We start from the raw sequence: 25,649 nt of genomic DNA, 5'->3' as shown, positions 1-25,649 counted from the left end.
CTGCCTGACGGCTTCTTCCCACGCACAGAGGCAGTAACGAAACTTCAATCTGAACCAGGAAACCGAGACAAGCCCACCGCCTCCAGCCAGGCCTCTGTGCTGCATCGATGCACCCTTGGACCTTGGAGCCCAAGGGGCCGCTGCGCTGTCAGTGAAGGGGCCCTGGTGGTGGGGATCCCTGCAGTGGCAGCCCCATGACTGGTGTGACTGACAGTCCCGACACAAAGCCCCGGGCTGCCCCCGGGGGCTCGGGGCCCAGCCGACCTGTGACAAGTGCCAAAGGTCACGGGCTCAAGGATGGGTGGGCTCCCGGGCCGGCTCAGCTGGATGCCGACTGCGGACGGAGGCAGAGCCGCACACTGGCAGGCCAGGAGTGGGCCCAGCACAAGAGCTGGCAGGGCCCCAAACTGCCAGGCCTGGCTTGTTGGGGCTCGGGGGTGCCAAGCGTAGGCGGAAGACGGAGGTCCCTCGGCCATGCGGGTGCCCCCATGGAGTACAGGCCCCTGGCCAGGGGCCTTGACGGCCCTTTGCCTAAACATCCCTTGTCTTAAAGCAGATCACTTTCTTTTGTTGAAAAGGTGTAGATACTTCTATATATATTTGTATGGGACTCTGAGAAGGTGAAAGCCTGTGTATATTTTGCATTTGTACTATTGATACTGGGAGACCCGTGGGATGATCTCTCACTGTTTTTTTTATACAAGGAAGATTGCACAGTTGTACTTGAACCTGGCCTGCGTTGATGCAGCTGGTGTCCCGGCAGATCAGAGTGGGAAGTGCGTGGGGAGCGAGTTGGTCCTCGAACAGAGGTTCCTGCCGCGGGGCCCGGCCAGGAAGCAGGGAGCGTGTGGGCACCATGCGCAGCCGCCTGAATTCCCAGCGCATGTTTCTGAGATGTGTGCCCCCCGCTCCCAGCCGCCCCGACCGTGGTGGATCGGAGACAGGGCAGCCTGGGACGGGGCAGGACTTGAGGAGCCCCCCTCGCTCCCGCCCCGCTGAGGCTGGTGGAGAATGCAGGTGCCCCACAGCCATGGTGGAGGCACTGACCGTGACTTAGCACTGGCCCTTCCCTGGCCGCCCCGCCCCCACCCCGGGCCCACACTCGGCCTGTGGGGCTTCCCTGGCCCCTGGCCCAGTTGGTGTGGTACCGCAGGTGGGGACGTCTTTTGTTCCCTCTGCTCCTGTTCCCGGTGGGATTGTACAGTGTTCACAACTTTCCGATCCAGACGGAGGTGTGAGGTCTTCCAGGATGTCACAGTCCTTCCTGCCAAATTTTCCAGCTCTTTTAGACTCTGAGGATCCCCAGGCAGGCTGGGGCCCCACCCCCCGAGGCCGACCAATGACTTCATTTTGCTTCAAATGGCCAATTGTGCAGAGGGACAAAGCCACGGCCACGCTTCTCAGTGGTTACCAAGCTGTTTTTTGGAAGCTCGTACTGAGGAGCGGCCGTGCCTGGCCCGCGGTGGGCAGTTGGTGCGGTGTGGCCCCAGGGGCTGTGGCATGGGGCCCAGAATGACTCAGACACGTCTCGTTCCAGTGTTGCCTTTGTTCTTCAAATCAGGCACCCAAGTACGTGACTAGCACAGCTGCTTCCAAGTACGAGAAACCATAAAATAGGAAGAAAATCAAGTCAAATGTGAAGATTTCTGCGCCATATTCGGATGGAAATGTGAGCACTGTTAGGACCACCCCGGGAACAGCAGCTGCAAGGCGGCTCTGAGGCCACACACCTCACACGGGAGTGAAATGAGACCCCGGGGTCCGCATGCGGGAATGAATTATAAATGTGCCTTAGTGGGTGAGTGGCCGTCTGAGGACGGAAGAGGGTCTTCAGATGTTTACCCCTGACGAGACCTCTTCTAAGTAAAAAAGTTTGAATACCCTCGAGTCAGAAGCCCCCCACCTTCGCGTCCTCACTTCTGCAGCTGGGTCCTGCCCCTTGGGGTGCGGTTTTCAATCTGATCAGAATTGTTACCAAAAAACAACTGTCCGTTTTATTAAGACAGGAAAATACATTGTAAACCTATTTTTGTGACTTAAGACTTTATGAGAAATGAGACACTGGAGATTTTTTTTTTTAACAAATGTCTATTTATTAATGTTCGGAACACTGGAATTACAACACAAGAAAAGAGTCTGCAATAAATTAAGAGCTTCGAGTTTGTGCTTCTCTGTGCTGTTGCCCCGCCCCCTCCCTGAGCCAGCCGTGACGGCCGTGAGCGGGAGGCAGAGCACAGGCCCCGGGGAGAGGAACTGTCCCGGAACTTTGTGTGCACCCTCCCGACGCAGTCGGGATAAGCAGGCCATTCAGGGTTCGGGATCTTCAGCTCTCACCGTGTGTCCGGCACCAGCCCTGGGCCCTTCCCTCGGGATCTGGGCACGTGGGGCAGTGGCGGGGCCTGGCAACGGGGATGGGGACACGTCTCACTCCTCAGCTCCAGCCCCTCCGGCCTGCCCCAGGGTCTCCTGAAGCCCGAGGCGCCAGCACAGGGCAGTGGGAGGGGCCAGAGTCCCAGCTCACGAACTTGGCCCTCTGGCGGACAGCTGATGCAATGCACCAAGTGGCCTCGCGCAGTTGGCTGGTGGCCCCAGGGGCACGCGGAGGGCCCACCAGGGGGAGGGTGGCGCCGCCGGCTGGAAGGCTGCCATGGGCCCCGCCACAGGTGGAGCCTGGGTGACCCGAGCGGCCGCCGGGCCAGCTGGGGGCCTGGCACTGGGCTGGCAGGACCGGCGGCCTCCCCTCCGCCGCCCTGTGTTGGACACTTCCACCGGGCTGCCCTTCCCCCCCGTTCCCGCTGCCATTCCCCAGGGTCAGCCTTGCACGGAGCAGGGTGGGCGCTGGGGGGCCTTCCCAGCAGGACGAGAGGCCCAGCCACCAGGGCGGTGAATCGGGAGCCCTGAGGCCCGGGAGGCTCCATGCTGCCCCGTGAGCCGGCAGAACACGGGCGGGGTTCCAGCCCCTCCCTGCCTCCACGGCCAGCCTCGCCAGCCTCCACCGCCTGGCACAACGTGCAGAGTGATGGAGAACAGTGGCCGGCCTCCCAGCCTGGGCAGGGCAGGCCCGAGCCCCCCCACCTCGCAGGGCCTCTTTATCTGGATCAGCTGCCACGTGGCAGGCCAGAAGGCCCGACCCTGGATGCTCGGGGCCCCCTCCCTGCTCCTTCCAGCCCCGGAAGCCTCCTGCTGGGTGGGGAGAAGGCAGACCTAGGCCAGGGCTAGTGTAAGAAGCAGGGACGGGGATCCTGATCGTCACTGAGAGGGACCACGTTCATCCTGCCTCTGGAAAGGGGGGCTGGCACCTAGTTCTCAGCCCCACACAGCGGCCTGGTCTTAAAGCCCCCAACGGTGCAGCCTGTCACCCCCCACACAGGGTCCCACTAAACCAGCGGTGGGGCCCAGCCCACCTCACGCCCTTTGCCCCAGGCTGGCAGGGATGGGGTGCCAGTAAGGCCAGTCTCGCCGGCAGGCTGCAAGCACCACACGAGAGCCGAGGCAGGTGCCAAGTGGGGTGAGCGGTCCGGGCCTCCCTTCCTGGCTGCATGGGGCGGGGGCCCGCTCTGCTCTTCGGAGCACCGCGTGCTGATGCGCGGGGAGGTCCAGGGCAGCAGGACCCCATCTGGACAAAGGTCTTAGCTGTCCACTCCCCCCGAGCCCGCTGCCCAGGCCAACGCTTGTCCGTGCCTCTGCCACCATACCCACCCCACAGCCCGCGTGGGCCCTCGTTCCCTCCCACCTGTACCTGAGGCCGGAGGGATTTTCTGCCCAAACCACCTGCCTCCCTCCTGTTCAGAAGGAAGTCCTCCTCCCACTGTAGTGCTCTGGGGCCGTGGTGCCCGTCATCCCACTTTGGGCTCCTCCCTTGTGGTCTGGGGCCCGTGACCTGCCTCTGGGGGTGGGGAGGGGGGGCCCTGGAGGCCTGGCACCCAGACCCAGGGCTAGCACTGTCACCATCAGAGGCCTTGAAGGCTGGGGGCCACGGACAACCTTCCCAGGTGCTCCTCCAGCAGCACTGTGCCTGGAGGCCTAGGCTACTTCTGGTCTAGAACCTTCTACCCACAGGAGACAGGGCACCACACTTCTGGCCCCCACAGAAGCCTGGCCTGAAGCACTAGCAATGTGCTGGGTGTGAGGCTAGTGAAAGAATGCAGCCCAAGCTCTGTCCCCAGCACCCAGCCCCCACCTTCAGGGCAGGCGAGTTGGAGGCTGTGGGGCATGCAGACACAGCCTTCCCAGGAAGGCCAATTTCCTGTCTGACCCAGACGCCACCCCCAGCCCCGGACCCACACGCACTGAGGAGACCGAGCCCGTGCCTCTGCGTACTGCCCACGGCGAGGCTTGGCGGAGCCCTTACGGGGCTCCGAGGCGTCACTCAGGGACTCCGCGGCTGCGGGGCCACAGGGTGCCGCCCACGCAGCACAGCTGGCCCTGACCTCCTGCATCCTCCTCTGCCAAGCAGCTCCCAGCCTGGCCTGCTGCCCTCTCGCCACAAAATACACACATGCACACACACCATGCTGGGGGCTGAGCATCCCCCCAACACTCCTACGGGGAAACCCTAAATCCCTGATGTGACGGTGTGAACACAGGAGCTCTCTGGAAGGCACTTGGGTCGTGAGGGTGCAGCCCTGGGGGATGGCACGGTGTGAGGCCCCAGAAAGACCCCTCGCCCCTCTGGCCGTTGAGGACATGGCGAGAAGATGGCCATCGGTGAACCACAGGGGGAACCTTGGCTGACCGCGCCGGCGCCCTGAGCCCGGACTTCTGGTCTCCCCGGCCGTGAGACACAAACGCCGTGGTGTGTAAGCTGCCCCGCAGGGAACGGACACACCCGCCGAGCCCCACCGGACTGGGACAAGGCCCCTCAGTCCTTCTGGTTTCCCTGTGACCGCAGCCAGGGCACCGGGCACTCTGCAGGGGGAAGAATGGCCTCTGCGCGGCCGCACCCCCTCACACACCCACACTGCACCCCTGCGGGCCGGGACTCGCTCTCCGACACAGGTGAGCGAGGGAGGGCATGGCGGGAACGGGGGAGTGGGGCTGGCGTCCCTCTGCCCAAGCTGTGCACCGGAGGCCGGCTCCCTCCCCAGGAGAGTCCGGCAGACTCTGTGTCCCAGACACTCGTTTTATTGGATGCCGGCCCTGCAGCCTCCTCCGGAGTGTGCCTGTGTGCTTGCGGGTGGGAAGGCTTCCCTGGGGCACGAGAGAGCAGCTCTACAAACGGGGCACTTGGGACCCACCCACTAGGCAGCAAGTCCTTCTGGTCAGAGCACACACGGTGGAGAAGACAGGGCAGGCCTTTCTGGGGCTCTCCCAGGCTCGGGAGGCTCGCTGGAACCCTGGCCAGGCAGGCTGGAACTGGGGCAGCAGACTCAGCCAAGCTCCCCCCCGCTGCTCCACCCCAGGCTCTGCTCCTCCGTGTCTGCTCCTGGGCGCTCGGCAGCAGCTCGGCCTCCTTCAGAGCGTGGGGCCCAGCCGTGGGCCATCGCTGGGGCCATCGCCGGGGCCCTCGGTGGCCACTCTGGACTTGCTCTTGCCCTTCTGGAGTATGTAGGCGGATGGCCCCAAGCGCAGGATTTTCCCGCTGCCCAGACACTCACCCGCTTTGTAGAAAACGGCAAACTAAAAAGGAAAGAGGCCGTGTCACCACAGTGGCCCCGGCGCCGGGTGCCCACCAGCAGCCAGGAGTGTGGGTCCGTAGCTGTTGGGCTGGGGGGGGTGGGGGGCAGGCCCAGACAGGGCAGCTGGGCCCTCCCAGCATCAAGCAGGAGCAGGTTATCACTGGTGCGGCTGGGAGGGGCATGCCGGGTGCGGGGGGGGGGGCACAGCTTCCACCCTCACTGGCTGTGTGAGCCGCACACCCACAGCGCACCTCAGCGCCCCCCCACCCCGTAAACTGGGTGCTCTGGTGGGGAGGAAGTGCAGTCCGTCCTTCCAGAGCACAAAGCCCACTGACTAGAGCTGTCTCTCGGCCACACAGGCCCTGGCGAGGGGCAGCTGAGCACATGCTGAAGCCCATCTCGTGCACGAGGCCCGGGCTCCAGGCCACAGACAGACGTGGTGTGAGGCCTGGTCCGACCTTCCAGCCGGGCTCCCCCGCCTCCCTCTGCAGCACGGGGCACTCACCTGTCCCGGGGCCAGGGCCCGCACAGCCTTCACAGCCGTCACCCACACGGTGCCGTCTTGATTGAGGGTCAGCACACAGGGCACTGGGTGGAAGAGAGGGGTCCTTGGCGGGGGCACTGGCCTTTCCACGTGCGGCCAGCCCCAGGCCTCGCCCCCCGGGGGGATGGGAGGAGCACCAGGCAGCAGGGGGCCACAGGCAGAGGGGCTCCACCCCACTGCTGCCAGGCCTGCACCGCCCGGATGCGCCCTGCACGGCGGACGAGGAAGGCCACGTGGGCCTCAGCGCCTCCCAGTGCCGGCTCCCAGAGAAGGCAGGCGGAGAGGGGGTTACGAATATGTTTTGCAACCTGAACAGTGGGGGACGCTCCTGCCCCAAGTCTAATGACTGCTCCTACCCTGGCTCCTCTGGCCTCCTACCAGGCTCCCCTGAAGGGGCCCTCCCGCTCAGTCACCTAGCGCCATCTGGTGGCGGAACCGGAAGTGGCACTCCATCATTTTGTCCCGGACCAGGGCGGCGGGCGGCTCCTCCGCGATCCAGTGCACGCGGCTGGTCCGCAGCAGGTCCCTGTACAGAGCCGGGTGGTCTGTCCGGGGGGCCTGCGGAGCAGGATGTGCACGTCAGGACGGGGAAGCCCTCAGCGGAGGGGCCCCCACCCCAAGCTGCCCGGCGGCGCTTCATCAGTAGCAACCCCAACAGCAGGTGGCTGCTAGCTACGGTGTCGGCCCCAGAAACGCACGGGACCGTCCCACGGCCTCTGCTCCCCGTTCTGCACACAGGAGGAAACTGAGGCACAGGAGGGAAAGGGTCTTGTCACGGTCCCCAGCACTCGGTCTGCCGCACCTGCCCAGGCAGGGCCCACCACGCTGCTGGCCTGTCTCAAAAAGGTCACCGCAGGAAGCCCATCAAACACCAGTGGCCAGGGAAAGAAGGGACAGTGTTGGCGCCCCGGGGCTGTGCTGCGGCCATCTGCCTCAGGCCCCCGTCCCCAAGGCCCAGGCAGGGATACCCACACATGGGGACAAATGTCAGGTGATGACCCTCCTGGTTTTTCTCAAGGCAAGAGACACCACTGAAATTTTACACTTTAACCACTTTAATTCATGCATGACCACAATCCCTGTCCAGGCTGTGATGCCCACGGCTCTTCTTGGAAGGAGATGTCCCCGAATCAGTAGGTGAGGTGTGCTGGCCACTCTGTGTCTAAGAGAGGGTCCTCCAGCTTTGTGAGCGAGCACCCAGCTCTCCTAGAGCAGGGTCTCTCAACCTTGGTACGACTAAGATGGGAGGCTGGGTCGTTCTGTTCGGGGGTGGGAGCTCTCCTGTAGGATGGCAGCAGCCCCCCGGCCTCCACCCATCGGGTAAGTGGGGACACTGCCGAGTGTGCCGGGGGTGGGGGTGAGGGTCGGGGGACAGGGCCAACTCACTCCCTTAGCGAAGCCCTGCTCCAAGAGCCCAAGGATGGGATTCAGGGTCACAGGGGTTCAGGTCACTGGCCCGCAAACGGCTCTGGTCCCGGCTCGGCTGCTTCCGTCTGTTCAGCAATGGCCTGCTGGAGCCATGAGCCAGCCCTGTCCTAAGCACTGAGGGACCTTCGGCCTCTTGGCGTAAAATCAGAAAAATAGGATCTATTCACAGCCGTTAACATCATGATCACCAGAGTGACCAACGTACGGTAAGACCCTGATAAGTACCTTCAACAAAATCCTTCTGGTACCTTGGGGGTCAATCCCAGGAGGACGCAGAGGGAAGGCAAGGCTGGTCCATCAATCACTGCTGTTCTGTAGGGCTCCACCAGCCCTGCCTGGTCTCACAGACACTGCTGGCTCTGCCAAAAACAGACCTCCGTCACCTGTCTAAAAGGCCAGCCCGACTCACCACAAACACGTCGCCCTTGGTGCTGTCCTTCTCCGCCACATACCAGGGCTCCCGTAAGCCGCCTATCTTGGCTCTCTGGCCCAAAGTATACAGGAACCAACCTACGGAAATAATGGTTTCTCAGGGAGCCGGCACCAGCTCCATCTCAAACATCATCCCCCTCTTAACGGGGAGCAGAGCATGGGGAGCAGGGGGCAGCAGCTGGGAGGCCACCGAGGGGTAACAAGAGGGGCTGTGTGCTCCCCCGCGAGCCTCGGCCCTGACCTTGTCCGGGCCAGGTCAGGCTGCACCTCGCACCCTGCCAGGAGCCATGCCAGCTGCCGGGCCACCTAAACCATCGGCCGCAGGGACCACTCCTGCAGACCGTGGACGGGGCATCGTTCAAAGCCCTAAGCCCCCTCCTGTTGAACCTCCAGGAGCCCCTCTGACGGACGAACCGCACGGGGGCTGTGGCATCACTTCTCTGCGCACCCCCGCCCCCAGCCCAGAGGAACAGCCCTATAGCACAGAGGAGACAAGCTGAGGGGATCTCATCCTGCTGGAGACAGGCTGGGAGCACCCTGCGGGCCTGTCCCCAGCAAGGCTGCCCCCTCCTCCCGTCTCAGAACACCTGGAGCTTCTCTGCTTGGCTCCCCAGGAGCCCAGGACAGCCAGTCCAGCTCCCCCAACAGGAAAGAGAAGCCGTCTGCCCAAACTGGGCTGGGGGGTTCCAAAGAACCATCTGTGAGACTGTCCATGCCTGCGTACCAGCCCTTGTCCCCCCAGCAGGCCAGGCACGTTCTGGGTCAAGACCTACCTGGCCACCAGCCCCCGAGGGCTTCTCCGATGCCCCGAGGGCACGGGCCCACCACTCACCAACCCACCACCTGCCCTCCCGCTGAGCTGCGAATGCTTGGGCCTGATTTGTCGCAGCCTCTCCACACCAGCCCAGGGCAAGTTCATGCGGTACGCCCCCCCCCCAATATCTGCGAACAATCAAGCAGCACCCCAAGTGCCACACCCCTGCCTTATGGGGACACCCTCTGGTCCTGTCTCTTCCTCGTCCTAGATCTGGAAGCTCCCATTCTGAAATCAATCAGTCATGCTTCTTTCATCAGGTGAACCTTTCTGTGTCCTCATGTTTTCTTTTTCTACAGCGAGAGAGTAATTTTATTTGCAGGAACACAGCACTCAGAGATCAAGGTCTTTCTGAATCGGAGGGCATCCCTCTTTATGAGCTTCCAGGCTTCACGGAGACCACGTACAACACTGGCCACCACGCTCGCTCGCGCTACCCGCGACCCCCGCCCACAGGCTTCTCAGACTCACTCGCGGACACGGAAGGAATTACAGGTTTCTTGTCTGAAACTCACGCCACGACTCAGGAAGTTTAGGACGAAAAGCAGCCTGAGGTTGTGTCTCACCTTTGTGTGTTCCCAGAACTTTATTGTCTTCTATAGAAATAAATTTACCAGGTCGAGGCTGTAAATACTGAAAAACAAGCATTTCCTTACTAATGGATGCAGGTCCAGAGCAAAAATGTGGCTCCATTCTTTTGCCTCAAAGAACACACTCACCTGAAGGATGAAATTTTCAAAATTTCTTTTACCAACGAAACAGATGCCCATGCTCTGAAACAAAAGGAAAGCCGACAGTGAGGAGAGTGAACAGGCAGCAGGTGCCCGCACGAGAACAGGCCAGTGTCGGGAGGTCAGGCTGCGCACCCCGGCCTCCCCGGGCCTCCCCACGCTCCTGGGTCGCAGGCCTGGCTTTCCTTGGCCAAGGGACCACAGACACCAGCCGTGCCCCACCAACGGACCTCGAGGGGTTTCAGAGCATCTCAAGGGGTCTGCTTCAGGCCCCCAACCTGGGATCTGCTGAGTAAGCAAGGCCACCCCACGTCTACCCCGGCAGGAGAGAGAGCCAGAGCTGTGCGGGCCCTTCAGACCGCCGTCAATGAGCCGCGGGCTGGGAAGGAGAGGAGCTGGGCCAGACCCGAAGCATCCGCAGGAGAGTCGGAGGGAGAGGGCTCCCTCAAGATGATCTACTCTAGCCCAGAAGACGGGCTGGAACGCACACTCCACCACTGTTGTTCCTGCCATAGGGGGCGCTCACCTGCCCTGCTTGCGTCTCTCAGCTCCCAGCGCAGAGCCACACCCAGAAACCGAACAGGTAGACAGAGAGACAGACATGATGGGTGGATGGATGCGAGAAAGGATGTCTTCCTTGGGGACAATGACTTGCTGATAAAAAAAGGTCATGCTCGTTCCCAGGAAGACAAAAATGAAGCAGCAGCCTCAGCTGAAGGTGACCCAGTCCCTAATGTGGCCCGACCAGACGGAGCACGCCTGGACTGTCCTGTAGCACCAGACCCCCAGCACGCGGGCTTCCCCGTCATCCCAATGCCCAGGCTCTCCCTACCTCGGGGCCTTCGCACACGTCTTCCCGCTGCCGGGACAATTCCCCAAAACCGTCTTTGTGACACTAAATCCTATTCATCCTGAGGCCTTACGGTGGATTAAATGTTAACTCCTCGGAACCCATCTTTTTCCCACGGTACGTTTTGTGTCTGTCTCTCCCTCCTGAGACCTCCAGGAAGGCAGGAATGAGGAACCCGTGCGCTCCTCGCCCTATCCTCAGGGGCCAGCAGCACAGCACCCAGTACAGGAAGGCCCTCGACAAGGAGGGGCTGGACGAACGTGTGAAAACAGCAGATCTGCGTGCAAGCAGCGACAGAGCACGGGCTGGGGCGTCTCGGGGCCCGGTCCTTCCCGTGCCGCCCTCCCCCAGCAGGCTGGGCCAAGAGCACCCCAACGAGCTCGCCAGGTTCCTCTGAAAGCTGCTCACCCCAGAGCAGGGCCGAGGAGGGGACGGGGGGAGAGATCGCGTCGGAGCGGTTCTCAGCTGCCAATGGCACGTCCTACCGCGTGCGTCAGCCGGGCTCTGTCCTGACACTGGCTCCTGGGGAGGAAGTGCCCAGACAGGGCCCCGCTTCCCCGCAGACCACGGCCACAGTGCCGCAAGCACACCCCCTCCGTCCTACCTCCTTCTTCTGAAGCACGTGATGGAGTCTATTCTCAGCAGCTATTTTCTTGACAAAATCTTTCGTTAGCCCCCCCAGAGGGAAGAGGGTTCTCCTCAGGGCATCTTGGGAAACCTGGCTGAGAAAGAAGGTCTGGTCTTTAAAGCTGTCAGCTGCTTGAAGAAGTTTTACCGCTGCCAAGAGTAAAGAACAAAAGATGTTGCGGGCGTAAACATAACGGTACTTGGCTCTGAATCACGTCCTTCTATTACATTACCCCTGGTTTGTCAGAAGCCGAAATCAATACTCAGAAGCAGACCACTAGGAAAAACAAACAATCCCCCTGCTTCAGGGGAGGAAAGTTCTCACCCCCAGTTTATTTACTGGTAAGAACCGTTTTATGTGATCAGGAAGCTAATTCTAATTCCCACCGTGGGTCACAGTATTTTACAGACGAAACACCGCACACACCTGCTCTGAAGAAGGGACGTGAAAACCAGCCTAAGATATATGCAGCCAAGCGTGAGAAAGCTGGACAAGAGGACCCCCAAAGAACCCTGGGACCAGGGGCAGCTGCTCCCCACACCCCCCACCTTCCCATGTCCGACTCCAGCTACAGTGCCTCTCAACTGGTTTCCTTTCTCAGAAAAGCGGGTTTTGTTCAGAGTCATGCAGACGTCTGTCTAACTCTCCCCCGCGTTCTCCCGGATGCCCACCTCCACTGTAAAGAACCACTTCTGGCTAAAAGGCCACGGTGCACAGGTGTGACTGACCTTGGCCCTGTGACACTGGATCAGAGAAGGCCCGGCTCCACCGCTGGGCAACATCAGACCTGCCTGGCCCGCACGCGCCAGGTCGGCCACGATTGCAAGCACCAGGCTCCCCAGTGTCAAGTTCAATGAGCCACGGGAAAAGCCATGGGGGCTTTCAGTACCGTGGCTCCTTCCAACATCTCTCGGATGCAGTGCTAGGAGAGGCCACCGCACGGCACCCTCAGAGCGTGCTGTGTGTGTGGTGGGGTCCACACGACACACGTGTGCCTGTCAGCTCGCACCGTCGCGTGCGGAACATGGGCTCTGGGGAGGGAATGTTCACCACCCGTGACCTCAAATGTGATTCTCACTCTAGCAACGGGAGGTTTCATCACCCCCATTCTACAGACGAGGAAACTAAGGTTGAGATCGTTGAAGAGGCTCCACAGAACAGGTGCGGCCTAAGTCCTAGTTGGTCCCTCCCTATGTGCAGAGCAACGCAACCAGCCGAGAAACGGACAACAGCCAGTCATCAGGCAGGCAGACGTGTCTGCCCAACGCTACTTTTTGTTTCAAAAGGAAGCCCAGTCAAGCAGCGCGGATGGAGGCCTCAGGACACAGTTTAAAACAGACTCCAAATCTGGGGCGTCTGGGTGGCTCAGTCGGTGAAGCGTCTGCCTTCGGCTCAGGTCGTGATCTCAGGGTCCTGGGACTGAGCCCCATGTCGGGCTCTGCTTCTCCTCTGCTCCCATTCATGCTCACTCTCCATCTCTGTTGCTATTTGTCTCTCTCTCTCTCTCAAATAAAATCTTTAAAAAACACATAAATATAAATAAATAAATAAATAAATAAATAAACAGATTCAAAATCTTTTTTTTTTTTAAAGAGGCTGGCAATCTTTTTTTTTTTTTTTTTTTTAAAGATTTTATTTATTTGACAAAGAGTTAGGAAGAGCAGGAACACAAGCAGGGGGAGTGGGAGAGGGAGAAGCAGGCTTCCCGCAGAGCAGGGAGCCCGATGTGGGGCTCGATCGCAGCGTCCTGGGATCATGACCTGAGCCGAAGGTAGACGCGTAACGACTGAGCCACCCAGGCGCCCCAGGAGGCTGGCAATCTTAAACCATGGAAAGGACCTCGCTCCGGGGGCTTCATTCACACACCCTCACAGCTCTGTCCGCGGTCAGGTCAGCGCCACGCCCCCTTCACACACCCTAGTCAGGCTGAGCGTGACTAGGCCGCCAGGCCCGGGCCCAGGAGTGCCGACCAACCCAGGCGGGCTCTGTGCTGCCCCGTGTGCACTGCCCCGCCTGCCCTCTGCCCAGGGATCCAGGCCCAGGCCGGGAGGCCCTAGTCCAGGTCTCTAGCGCAACTAAGTAAGAATTAAATAAAAAGCTCTCGTGTGCCTAGAAAACATGCTGAAAACAAAGACACTGTTGTATTACTACCACAACTACACGTTAAAATGACTCAACAAAACATCCGTCAATGCGATGAGAGAAGTTTCAGAGCACCTATGGCCTAGCATAAAGGTCCAGACAGCTCTGGAAAGCAAACCATTTTCTAGAAGATAAGCATGTCTATTCAATATGGAAATAAATCCTTTAGCCACTCAGGACCCTTAAATCCGTATTTACTTGGTGCATCCTGCTGCAGAGTTCTCAAGTGGCAGGACTCTGCATCCTTCCTGACACGGAGAGGTGGCCCCCGGGAGCACCCGGGAGGGAGGCCGAGGAAACCTGTCCTCTCTCCCTGCATCTGTCCCTGAGGCCCTGGCAGCAAGCCCGGCAGCTAAGGGCCCAGCGCCCCACAGGCAGCAGAGGGAGACCTTCCCACCAAGCAAACACTGTCCCTGTCTGTGCTCAAGGCGGGAAGGTTATCTGAGCACCCTCTGCTGTGAAAACAGGGGTGGGGACGAGACCTGGGCAGCCGAGCGCCTGCAGCACCCTCGGGGCTCCCGCAACACAGCGGACTGCACAACCAGGCTTAGTGACACGGAGGACAGAACTCGACTGGGGCCTGGCCCGGCAGAAAGGGCACAACTATGGAGCTGGGCCAAACTGGGCTGAGAGCCAGCTCTATGGCCACATGGAGCCCAATCAAATGATTCCACGCCTCAGTCCCCTCACCTGTGAAGTGGGGCGAGTAGATCCAGCTCCACGCTCAGATGGGCCAAGCAGAACACGTGCCTGTCACAGCCGTGCTCAGGGGAGAGGGGCAGGTGCCATGAGGCAGGCGGTCAGCAGGCCAACCCTCCGGCGATCCCACAACAATGGAAACTCCTTGCTCAGACGTGGCTCTGAGCTCCCTTCACAATGATGTGAATTCCTCTCTCCTACACACAAACGTACACCGGACAAGCCAGCAGCATCCCTGCTGACAGCTGGGCATTTTTCTAGAAAGGTGAAACTTGACTCCCTCTAACACCGAGAAACTGATTTGTATCCATAATCCCTGTAAACATGTTTTCCAGTAGGCCTGAGTGTCAGGCCCCGGCAACTGGGTGACACTGAAGTACATACACCTCAGTGTCGAGCCCTCAAGAACTTGATGGTAAGCGACAAGGCCTGTGAGCGCTCCAACGATCAACAACTGTGTCCTCAAATATAGGAACCTTCGAGTGAGTAGCAGAGTGTAAGGAGCTGGGTTAGAAATCATAGATGCAGGTTCCAACCAGGCTCTACGGGGAGGTGGCCCTCCTGGTAACTGTCGTTTTCACAGCCAGCAAGCTAGTGCGGAAGACACAGAGACGCGGAGGGAGCGCTCGGCCAAGGACCCACTGCCGCGCTCCAAAGCAGTCTCCTCTGCACCAATCCTGAAGGTCTGAGCCGGGTGCTCTAACTTACCGTTTCTAACTTCAAATCGATTTCTGAAAAGCCCTTCTGGCCTCCTCATGTGCTTCTGCTGAAAGACTTCCTCATCCTCCAGGGAGGTTCTGGCGTAGTGACCTGTGGCGACGGCGTCTGCTCCTGTCAGGTTTTTAAAAACACAAGATCAAGCTTCAGACCTGCACGTGTGGCCGTGGCCACCTCGGGCCTCGGGAGCTCTCAGAAGCGGGCAGACACCAAGCCTTGTACTGGATGCCCCGCACCGATTGTCCAGCTCCCTCTCAAATACAGAGGTCCAGGGCGGGGAAGCCGCCCCCAACATTCTGATCAACAGGTGGCCTTGGATTCGCCATATACATGGATACAACGTCGCTACAAGGTTTCACTGCAGCTTTATGATCCTTTCAAAAGTTAGTATCCATCCACCCATTCACTCTAGCTTAAGGAAACAGATAGGCACACAAAGATTTAAGTGTAAAAAGCTCACTTCAGTGTTTCCTACACCAAGGAAAATTGAGAACACCAAAATGTTCACCACCTGGAGAACATAAAGTTAAAAATGCCACTGCCCTAAGAACAGCACCACTTATGAGGAATTTTTCACGATGTTGTTAAGTAGGGAAAAAAATATGTAACACTATGATCCCACTTTTTTTAATGTACAGAAAAAGATTAAGAAAAATATGAAGGGGCGCCTGGGTGGCTCAGTTGGTTAAGCAACTGCCTTCGGCTCAGGTCATGATCCTGGAGTCCCGGGATCGAGTCCCGCGTCGGGCTCCCTGCTCGGCGGGGAGTCTGCTTCTCCCTCTGACCCTCCCCCCTCTCATGTGCTCTCTCTCTCTCATTCTCTCTCTCAAATAAATAAATAAAATCTTTAAAAAAAAAATAAAGAAAAATATGAAAAAGCCCATTTCTTTGATTCTGGGAAGTGAAATGATAGGCGGTATCTCCCTATTTTCCCTCTGCTGTCATTTTGAACTTTCTCTAATAAACACACATTATTTCCACCGCAGTGAAGGACCATCCAGCATATTCCATTTCTTCTCTCCCCTTTATGCAAAAAAGCAAAAGAACCTACAAAGGCACATATAAGCTCATAACCTTTCCCTGTGTGAACATTTCAGATATTCAGTATTGCAAGAGACTTGTTCCTGGAAGGGGCAACAAACGGAGTCTGTGCCTCACCCACTAGACTAGCTCAGTGTACGACAAAAGATGCAATGAAAATTAACTGTTGAGGGCGCCTAGCTGGCTCCGTTGGAGGAGCGCGTGCTGAGCCGGGTGCTCTACCCTACCACTGTCCTGATCTTGGGGTCATGAGTTCAAGCCCCACGCTGGACGTAGAGGCTTACTTAAAAAAAAAAAAAATGAAATAAAGGTTTTACCTATTAAAAAAACAAACACAAAAAGGGAAGTTCTAGTAATACTGGTCTGACATGGAAGCCATCAGCCCCAGCTGAAACAAGCAGAAACCACCTCTGCACAGGAGTGGGCTCTCCCGTTGGCCATATGCATTCCCCACCCTGAGGCAAATTCTTACTGGGAAGGTTAAAAAAAAAAAAATTAACTTGTGTATGAACTACCAGAAAAGGCACATTTGGGAACACATTATTATATCTTGATTGCTTTTCAGAGAGAGGAAAAAAAAACAAACCTTCCTTAAATCTATTTCCTTAAAGAACGACCACTTACCCTGCCAAGCACTGAGTCCCTCTGGGAGAAGCCCCAGGATCTCAGGGTCTAGGTTTCATGTACTTTCACTCCATGCTGCACTGCTCACGCGGGAATTCAGACGTGGAAACACTCCCTGTGCAACCTCCTTCTGAAGCGAACCCAACAGACGGCCGCCCAGGGCTGGCTCCCTGAGAAGCTAAGGCAACCGGGAGTCCCTCTCTCCAGAGGGAGGTGTCACCCCTCCCGCAGAGCTGGCTGCGCCCCATCCAAGTGCAGTCCTTCTCCTGCACAGCCAGGCTCTGTCCTGCGTGGCAGGCACGCAAAGGAGGCCACTCACCGGGCATGAGGACCCCCCGTAATCGCACGGCTCATCCGAGGTCCTGTCTCCTAACACCGAAAACCAAAGTCACTGCCCAAGTCATGAGCCTGTCACTCCCTTCCTGAATAAATGGGAGCTAAGTGTAAGCCCCCCAGACGTGGCCCCCCCAGAGCAGGGCAGGTGCCTTTCTTTCCTGACACCCCCGACCACCAGGTCATGCCAGACCGCAGGCAGCCGGACCCCCCAGATCTGCTCCCCAAGCTCGGAGTACGACCTCCCTCGGAGTATGACCTCCCTCGGAGTATGACCTCTACCAATGCTCAGTTCTGGGGTCAGTCATTCAAATGCACCCAGACTTCTGGAGCCTTCGTCTGGCAGGTGTCAATGTGGTCTGTGGCCCAGCGTGTCCCCTCCCCATCGGCAGGGCCCTTGTGCACGGGGTCTGCAGGCCTAGTGGGGGCCTGCCTCTGTCACTGCGGCAGAGCTGACCGGACAGAGCAGCGAGCGAGGCAGCGTCAGGGAGCCCCACCAAGGACAGGGATGCCCCAGCAGGCAGACAGAGAGGAGAGAGAACCAGCAGGACAGACAAAAATCTGTAGGTAGCTGTCAGTAGGGAGCAGGGCCTCGACGGGCTTTGAGAACAGACCACTAGGGGCACCAGGGGCGGGGGGGGGGGGTGGCTCAGCCAGTGAAGCGTCTGCCTTCAGCTCAGGTCCTGATCTCAGGGTCCTGGGATCGAGCCCCACATCCGGCTCCTTGCTCTGCAGGAAGCCTGCTTCTCCCTCTCGCTCTGCCCCTCACCTCCACTCATGCTTTCTCACTCTCAAATAAATAAAATCTTAAAAAAAAAAAAGAAAAAAGAAAAAGAACAGACCACTAAACCATGGCTTCAAATCCTGGGAAAGAGAGGCCCAGAATCCAGAATCAAGTACAGACTCAGACCTGTTCTCGGGGCAGAGCAGAAAGTCACCTTGGGAAGCAAGATAAAAAGCAAAAAGGATGACTCGTAAGAAACGGAATGCCGACTTTCCTGAGCTCTAAATAGGGCTCGTGAAACTTGCGCTAAATATAACTCTGCCAGGAAATGGAGCTGCTCTGGGCAAAGCTGGACCTGCAGGCAAGCCCTGGTGGCCCCACTTTGGGCTCTCTGCCCGTGGCCCCTTTGTTTCCTCAGGATGTTCTCAACTTGGTGCTCCTGAACCTACAGCACGGTCCCTACACCTGGGAGGGCCATGATGAGGAAACACTCCCTCCTCCCTGGGACCCTGTCATTTGCATATTGCCAGAAAATTCTTTCTTACTCAGGAAAATACAGAATATGATCGTTTTCACTGCTTCTTTTCCTTCTGAAGATGAAACTGTTTACCAGCATTTGGCTCCTGGCTATCTCTGAAAACCTTATGATTTTAAAAAGATTAAATGGAAATAACAAAATGACTTACCGAGATTATCCACAGCATAATGGAAAAAACAACTGAACTTGATGTGCTTGTTGCAGACTATGTCAGGATTGGGAGTCCTTCCTTTTTCATATTCACTTAAGAAATCACTGGAATAGAAGAAAAAGATTTTCATTCCTAAGTGTGAGACAGTCCTCAAAAAAATAAATCCGTAGGGGCACCTGGGTGGCTCAACCAGTTGAGTGTCTAGCTCTGGATTTTGGCTCAGATCGTGATCTTGGGGTTGTGGGACTGAGCCCCGTGTCTGACTCTGCGCTTGGCACGGAGTCTGCTTGAGATTCTCTCTCTCTCTCTCTCTCTCTCCTCTCCCCCTCCCTTCGCCCCTCCCCCCACCCAGCTTGAGCTCACATTCTTTCTCTCAAATAAATAAAATCTTTTTTTTTTTTTTAAGATTTATTTATTTGACAGAGAGAGACACAGCGAGAGAGCGAACACAAGCAGGGGGAGTGGGAGAGGGAGAAGCAGGCTTCTGCGGAGCAGGGAGCTCAATGCGGGGCTTGATCCCAGGACCTTGGGATCATGACCTGAGCCAAAGGCAGATGCTTAATGACTGAGCCACCCAGGCGCCCCTCAAATAAATAAAATCTTTAAAAATAAATCGGCTAAATTACTTGAAGTTAGCTTCTCCCCATCTTACCAGAGCTACAATTTTCTATAAAACGGGGGAGCTTCATTAGACAGCCATGTCAGTGTTTTCAAGCATTCGTGTAAAGCCAGCCGCCCTTTCCGTCTGAATCTATGATAACGGACAAAGCCGAACAGAAAGCCAGGTATCACCTGCCATTCCGGGTCCACAGCCGTTCCGTCTCCCCAGAGGCTCACAGGGTGTGAGGGGAAGGGATGGGACGGACTCATTCAACTCCAGCTTCCCTTAACTCCACCGACAGAGGAAGGCTTGGGTGAAGAACATGCCGGAGTCAGAGCAGGAGCCCTATGATCCTGAGCCACCATTTTGGGGCTCTATTAGCTATTCCACAGTCTCAGCCTGGGGACCCAGGTCACTGGGCGAATAAATGTACCAGTACTGGTACTGATACTTTTCTAATGTGACTCCCATACTTCTAAGGACCAGCAACGTCTGGATGTTTTCAGGGCATCAGGCAGCCTAGCTGACCCAACTCTGCTCTAACGGGCTGGCTGACTGGACACAGGAGAAGGATGGTTAGGCAAGAAGTTCATGGTCTCAGAGTATTCACTTTAGGAGGATTATGATGACGGTTCCAGGAGTTTAAAGTGAGTATTAAAGGGGAGTTTAAAGGATTAAAGTTGGAGGAGCAGGCGACTCTCGATCTTGGGGTAATGGGTTTGAGCTTTGAGTGGATGTAGAGATTACTTCAAAATAAAATCTTTAAAAAAAAAAGTGACAGAATGTATTTGGAGTATCTGTGATCATTTTTCATTGAACCTAAAGCACTACAATGGTGACAAAGAACAATGCTGACCAAGAGGGTCACATTATGAAGACAGACCAAGAATCGGCATAGGGTCATAGGTCACACATGTATCTCTAACTCCAGCAGGCAATGCCAAACTGTCCCTACCACCTCTCGGTCCTCCCAGGAAGGGAGAACAATTGTGTTACTCCACATTTAAACTTTTTGTTAGAAAATTGTCAAGAGTTTCATTAAACCCTTGCTTTACTCTTTCTGTGTGTCTGCAGCCCCCAGAACGTTTTCTACGTAACAAGTGCTGAATGAATGTTAAAGAGGTTGAACGTTTCCACTGGCTTATGAAAATCACGTCAACCATTTCCCGGACGGCTTAATGAAGACAGGTCAGTGGCATCAGCGAAAACCACGGAGCACGGCCTGTTTGGTGAGGGGACAAATCCCATCTGCAGCCCAGGAGGGAGACGGCAAGCAGAAAGAACATCTGCACTCTGACCCCTGAAGGCCAAATGGGCCTTGAACAAAAGAATTCAGAAGAAATCTCGGAGCTAGAAAGTGCTATCAGAGCGGTGAGCGTTCAGGGGCGCCTGGGTGGCTCAGTCAGTAAAGTGTCTGCTTTTAGCTCAGGTCATAATCTCAGGGTCCCGGGATCAAGCCCCGCATTGGGCTCCCTGCTCAGCGGGGAGTCTGCTTCTCCCTCTCCCTTTGCCCTCCCCCACGGCTCATGCTCTCTCTCAAATAAATGTTAAAAACAAAACAAAACAGAGTGGTGAGCCTTAGTTCGAACAAAAAGCACAGTCACAACCATCCCCACAGGCAACCAGGATGAAACTAGGGCAGAGGGCAGACTGGCCAGAGCCTGCCTGGCCTCAATTAAATGTGAGTTAACCTCCAAAAGATCACATTCGCTCACACACTTTCCAAACCTAGCAATAAAGGGTGAAGTTTAAATTCGCCTGGATTTCTTGCTATCACCTTAAACCCTGAAGTACTCAAAGGAATTCCCAAAGCAGCTTTCCCCACCCACCCAGATTTGACGGTGAAGCTACCCCTGACTCCTTTCTCCCACTCCTACACCCGTCAGGCACCAAGCCCCACGGCACCGCTTCCAAAGACCCGGCGGATCCCCCACCAGAACGAAGTGCTTGTCACACAGTGCGGGTTCCAGGGCTGCCATCCCAGGCCCCGTGCAGGTGGGTGTTCAACAAGCACCCCAGCCGACTCTTCAGCCTGACACCTGCTGCCAATGGGCCTGTCCTCTGGGGCCCTCCACAGCCAGCCCTCAGCCCCACTCCACACTCCCGTCATCCCCACCCTCTAGCAGCGGCTCTTCCCTAGCTTCTCCACCTCCGATCTTCTCCCATAATTTACCCTACGCTTGGCTACCAGATCACTCTTTTCAATAATACAAATCACAAGAGCTACATTTATTGCTTACCAACATGCCAGGCACAGTGCTGACAGCTTTATGTCTCATCTCATTCTTACGATAACCCCATGAGGCAATATCCTCGTTAAAGAGATGAGAAAAAAGGCTTAGAAAGCCAAGTGCATTGCCCAAGGTCATGCAGAAAGTAGCAGGATCAAGACTGGACCCATGGATTTCCTGAGGCTAGAGCCTGCCCCACACCTGTGCACATCGCTGCTGCCCAGGACATCTTCGATGGACACCCACCGGGCAGAGCCTAGTTGGGCTCCCCAGACCCCAGCGCAAGCAGCCTTCCTCCGCAGTGACAAGAGTCCAGACGAAGCTGTCAATGTTCCCCCCAAAGTGATGGGCATTTCTCCTCCTCTTCACCACTGCTCTTGCTATCCCGTTTAGAAAATCTCTACTTCACTATTATTTTCAAGAGCAGATCCAACTTCACCTCTTCCACGAAGCCCTCCTGACTGCTCCACGTGACACATTTCTCCCTCCTCTGAACCTGCAGCATTTTAATGAAATCACTAGTACGTCTTACATGCCGCTCACCACTGTGACCTCTTTTGAAGGTAACGTCCTCCTCCCCCCAGGCTGCAAACCCCTGTAGAATGGAGCCGCAGCTTATACGCCTTTATGTCCCCAAACGCAGCACTGTGCCCAGTACAGAGCAAGCACTTAAAAGATCACCGTTGGTGTGTTACATTTTAAAGTCTTTGTGTTTCGTGTTTTCACGAGGCACCAAGGAGGGGTGCCTCACCTAATTCTTTTTCCCAGAAGCCCCTCATCACTGACCCGCACAGGCATCACTGCATGGCACCTCTCAGGGAAGACCTCGGCCTTAGTTCCCTCACCCAAAGTTAGCAGCAGGAACAACTCAAGGTTCATGAAGGCATTAAGGAGACTTCTAGCAGGTGGCACCATAAGGAAATATGAGGCCAGGTGCTCTGGGATCTCCCATACATGGTCTCCAGCACCACTGCCAAACAGCACTGGCCACGTGTCACTGGCCCGGGCGGCTATGGCAGTCCTTCCCTTGGAAAGGTGGTACAGCACATCAGGAAGCTTTCTGCGTCTCCGAACTGGACCCACCTGAACACGTCATTCCAATACTCCTTCACATAGGACACTTGGTGGAAAGGGATGTCTAGGATCTGGCAAACTCTATAAGCATCTTCACAGTCTCTGTCAGCAGTGCAAACTCCATGTTCATCCAGTGTGTCCCAGTTCTTCATGAACACCCCTGTCACTTGGTAGCCTGGGGGAATGAGGGGGCACGAGTTGGAGTCCATAATCAACCCGGGGTGAAAGTAGTTGCTGAGTTCCCAGCAGCTCCCTGACACGCCCCATTCCCACACCACCATCCGCTGGGTTCACCTGGCAATGCCTGCTTTGCTACATGGCCTTCCGAATGACTCACATCCGAGTGCAAGCCACCTGACTCGCTGGCTGCCCCAGACACTCCCTCCCCTACACTCCCACAGCACTTGTAAACGCCTCCATCATCACAGCGCACTGCGGGGCTGCAACTGTTGGCCTGTGTCCCCCAGGTGAGCAAGATGGTGTATTTTCATCTCTGTATCCCCACCCTGTGTCCACACAATGCCTAGCACGCAGGAGAGGCTCAGCAAATGAGTGCTGAATGACAGAAGAGCAAAAATTTAACATTTTTCAAAGCAAATAAAAACCACCAGTCAGTTATCAAAAAAGTAAACTAATTTCAAAGACTGTTTCCAATTATTATCTAGAACTTAGACTCTAAGTCATCAGACAAAAAGACAATTAAAATCTGGGCTATTTTATTATAGAGGCTGTACTAACTATATATTTTATGACCTTTTTTTTTTGGTCCTCTTCTATTATAACAAAGTACCCAACCAAATACTGGAAAGACCAACATTAGCTTTGCCTCATCTTACGGAACCACTCAGGTGCCTACCCTGTGGGAAAAGTGTTTGAGAAATGCTTCTTAATGGGTAGGCTCAGTGTAACAAAAGCAAAGACATTTGACTAAGAGGCTTTTTTGTTTTGTTTTGTTTTTTGTTTTTGTTTTTTTTAAGAGGTTTAATAGAGTACTCCAAAGAACAGAGATGCAAAGTCAAAGCTCTGCCAGACCACGCCGCCCACCCCCAGTAGTTCATCAGGCCCTCCCCCACTCCATTTCTCTTACAGGCACGCCTCACTGGGCTCTGCTGGGCTTGGTGTTCCAGTCTGCCCCCTTCAGCAATTCACGATAGCGTGGAGTTCTTCAGAGAGCAGGGACTACACCTCATTCAACCCTCTGTCCCAGTGCCCTGCACAGAACAGGAGCTAAAAAAAGGTCCTTGTAGAAGAGACAACCCCACACACAGCTTTAGAAATCTCCTCTTCTATAACCTCAGCCTTCTTCTCATGGAGATGGACCCACTTAGGGGCACAGGCTCAGGCACTCCAGGATGGGACCTGAACTTTCCAGGGGGCACAGGATAGGACCTGCACCTCCAACAAGCCTGGGGAAGCCCGTGATGCCAAGGAGAGGACCACGCTTCTCCTTCGCTAAGTCCATCAGCTTCCCCCGCTGAGGAGGAAACCCCAGGGAAGGCTGGAATACGGAGTGGTCATCTGGATCCTGGGGAGAAGGGACAGCTGACCTTCCCGTAGAGTAAAGGTAGTATACCTGGTCTGCCCACGGCTAGTCTGCCACATCTCTCAAAACATGTCACACACATCATCAGGAACCTTCAAGGGCTCTGCACAGTCTACCCAACACAGCCTAAAGTCCCTAAAACAACATCTTCCATAATCACTCTTTTTCTCCTTTCTCCAGCCACCTCCTTCCATCCAAACCCAGCCAACATTTGCATGCCTCTGACCTTTTGCTCGGGCTGCTGACTCTGCCAGGAGCACTTTCCTCCACAGTTCACGCCAATTCTCTGCTTAGTGAAATCCTACTCTTCCTTCAAGTCTCACTTTAAACACCATCACCCTCTGTGATGCTTTGATTCCCCGTTCTCAAGTTATAGATGCTTAGTGTGCCTACATTTTTAAAAAAGATTTGAGAGAGTGAGGGCGCACACACGCGCAAGAGTGGGTGGGGAGGAAGGGAGAGGGAGAGAGAGAATCTCAAGCTGACTCCCCGATGAGTGCGGGGCCCTTGCCGGGCTCTATCCTAAGACCCTGAGACCATGACCCCAGCAGGAATCAAGAGCCGGAGGCTCCACCGACTGAGCCACTCAGGCACCCCGTGTGCCTACATTTCTATTTAAAGCTAATAACCACTACTGTTTTCGGAGGGCCTAGTATGTGCTCGGCGCTGGGACAGAGGGCTGAATGAAAGCTTGTGTAGGCTCGTGTCAGCTAATCCTTCCAGTAACCCAGCGAGGTAGGGGTTCCCTCCACTTCACAGAGCAGAGCTGAACTAACTCAGGAACCTCTCAGCACCCCTGCATTCCCGGTGTTCACAGCGGAGGGTGCACACATGTCACCCCGTGGAGGCGGCCTCACAAGGAGAAGCGACCACACACATGGAGAACGGAGCTCAGCTGGGCTCCGGACCCCAGGCACTCTCCAGACCCCGGGAACGGACGCTGGCGCTCCCGCCCAGGGGCGTCATCCGTGAACCGAGCGCACGCACGTTCCGTGGGCATTTCGGCCGCACGGGCCCCGGCAGGACCAGGACCGTCCCCGGGGTCAGCGCAGACCCCGCCGCCGCCGTCACCCCCGGTCAGAGGGCCTCGGGGTCCCCAAAGTCGGGGATGACCCCCTCCACTGCGTGGGGAACCGGGCGCGGCCGTGGTCCCCGAGAAGGGGTCGCTCACCTCTCCGCCTCAGCAGTAGCGCGGCCACGGCGCTGTCCACCCCGCCGGACAGGGCGACCACGACGTGCCGCGCCGCCTGCATCAGCTCACCGCCAACCTCCCGCGGCCTCTGCCACCGCTTCCGCGCCGCGCCGGAAGTCCCGCCTCCGCCGCGGCGACGCAGACGCGGCCGGGCCGGAAACGTGCGATCGGGCGGGCTTCCGCTCCCGAGGCCCCGCCCACGCCCCCTGCGCGCGCCCCTCTGCTCGGGCTCGCGGCTGCGGCTGCGGCTGCGTGCGCGGCTCGGGGGCGGGGTCAGCGCCTGCTTAGGTGCGCGCCTGCGGACCTGCTTACCGCCGGCGAGGCTGCGGAGGTCGTCCCGGAGGGTGTGCGGCGAGGAGCTGGATTCTAGGAGAGGGGACCTTTAAGCAGGGGAGCGAAACGATCACATCTAAATTTCGAAAGATTTTCCTGGCTGCCCTGTGCAGAGGACGAGCTGGGAGCCTGGTTAGCAGCCCGTGACAGCCACGTGGGGAAGGGGTGCATGTGCAGGTCGACTCTGTAGCCCTTGCCTGCGGGAATGGATGTGGGGGGATGAGAGAGTGTGGAGGACTTGATGTGGCCCGCCAGGTCAGCTCCAGCGGGTCAGGTGCCTTGGGCCCTCGTCGTCCAACCGGAGATGTGGCTGTTCCTGAATGCTCGCGCGCGGGAGCGCACGCGCCGGGGCAGATGACCGAGGGCAGGCACGTCTCCGCGGGAGGGGAACAGCAGAACCGGGAGACGTTCGCTGGGCCTAAAGAGAGTGGGGAGGTAGGAGGTGATGAAAGCAAAGGAGGAGGCCCGGATAAGAAACCTGGACGGAGCAGAGCCTGCCGGCTGAGGGGCTGGGGGAGGGAAGGGGTGGTCAGTGCGGAGGGCCAAGGCAGGGGATGGCACGACTCCCCGGGGCCCAAAGGACAGATTTGCGCTGACACCGGAAGCTGTGGTCCACACAAGCAACATCAGGCATCCTTTAAGTCAGCAATTCTGAACTTTC

At 57.0% G+C, this 25,649-nt stretch overlaps 2 protein-coding genes across 2 annotated transcripts in view; one reads left to right on the top strand and one right to left on the bottom strand.

Annotated features, from left to right (window-relative positions):
• The window catches only part of CELSR1 (cadherin EGF LAG seven-pass G-type receptor 1), a 139,117-nt gene extending 136,958 nt beyond the window's left edge, over positions 1-2,159 (top strand). Inside the window, exon 35 of the mRNA XM_088025411.1 lies at positions 705-2,159. Coding sequence (XP_087881537.1) covers positions 705-999 — 295 coding nt within the window. The 3' untranslated portion in view covers positions 1,000-2,159. The remainder of the gene's footprint in view (positions 1-704) is intronic.
• Positions 2,069-24,751, bottom strand: TRMU (tRNA mitochondrial 2-thiouridylase). Its single transcript, XM_028115413.2, has 11 exons — positions 24,635-24,751; positions 21,930-22,095; positions 18,012-18,118; positions 14,595-14,717; positions 11,022-11,194; positions 9,556-9,609; positions 9,403-9,469; positions 8,000-8,100; positions 6,576-6,720; positions 6,124-6,206; positions 2,069-5,619 (listed from the first exon to the last, which is right to left on the bottom strand). Exons 1-11 carry the CDS (start codon positions 24,714-24,716, stop codon positions 5,455-5,457), a joined length of 1,266 nt encoding a protein of 421 aa, XP_027971214.1. The 5' UTR covers positions 24,717-24,751; the 3' UTR covers positions 2,069-5,454.
• Positions 24,752-25,649: the final 898 nt, after the last annotated feature.

The sequence above is a fragment of the Eumetopias jubatus genome, unplaced genomic scaffold, assembly GCF_037043125.1.
Source record: "Eumetopias jubatus isolate StellerSeaLion01/CBP00866 unplaced genomic scaffold, mEumJub1_p1.0 scaffold_8, whole genome shotgun sequence".
NCBI classification, from domain to species: Eukaryota; Metazoa; Chordata; class Mammalia; order Carnivora; family Otariidae; genus Eumetopias; species Eumetopias jubatus.
Note: the sequence above shows the minus strand (reverse complement) of the source record. Positions and strands in the feature narration are given on the sequence as shown.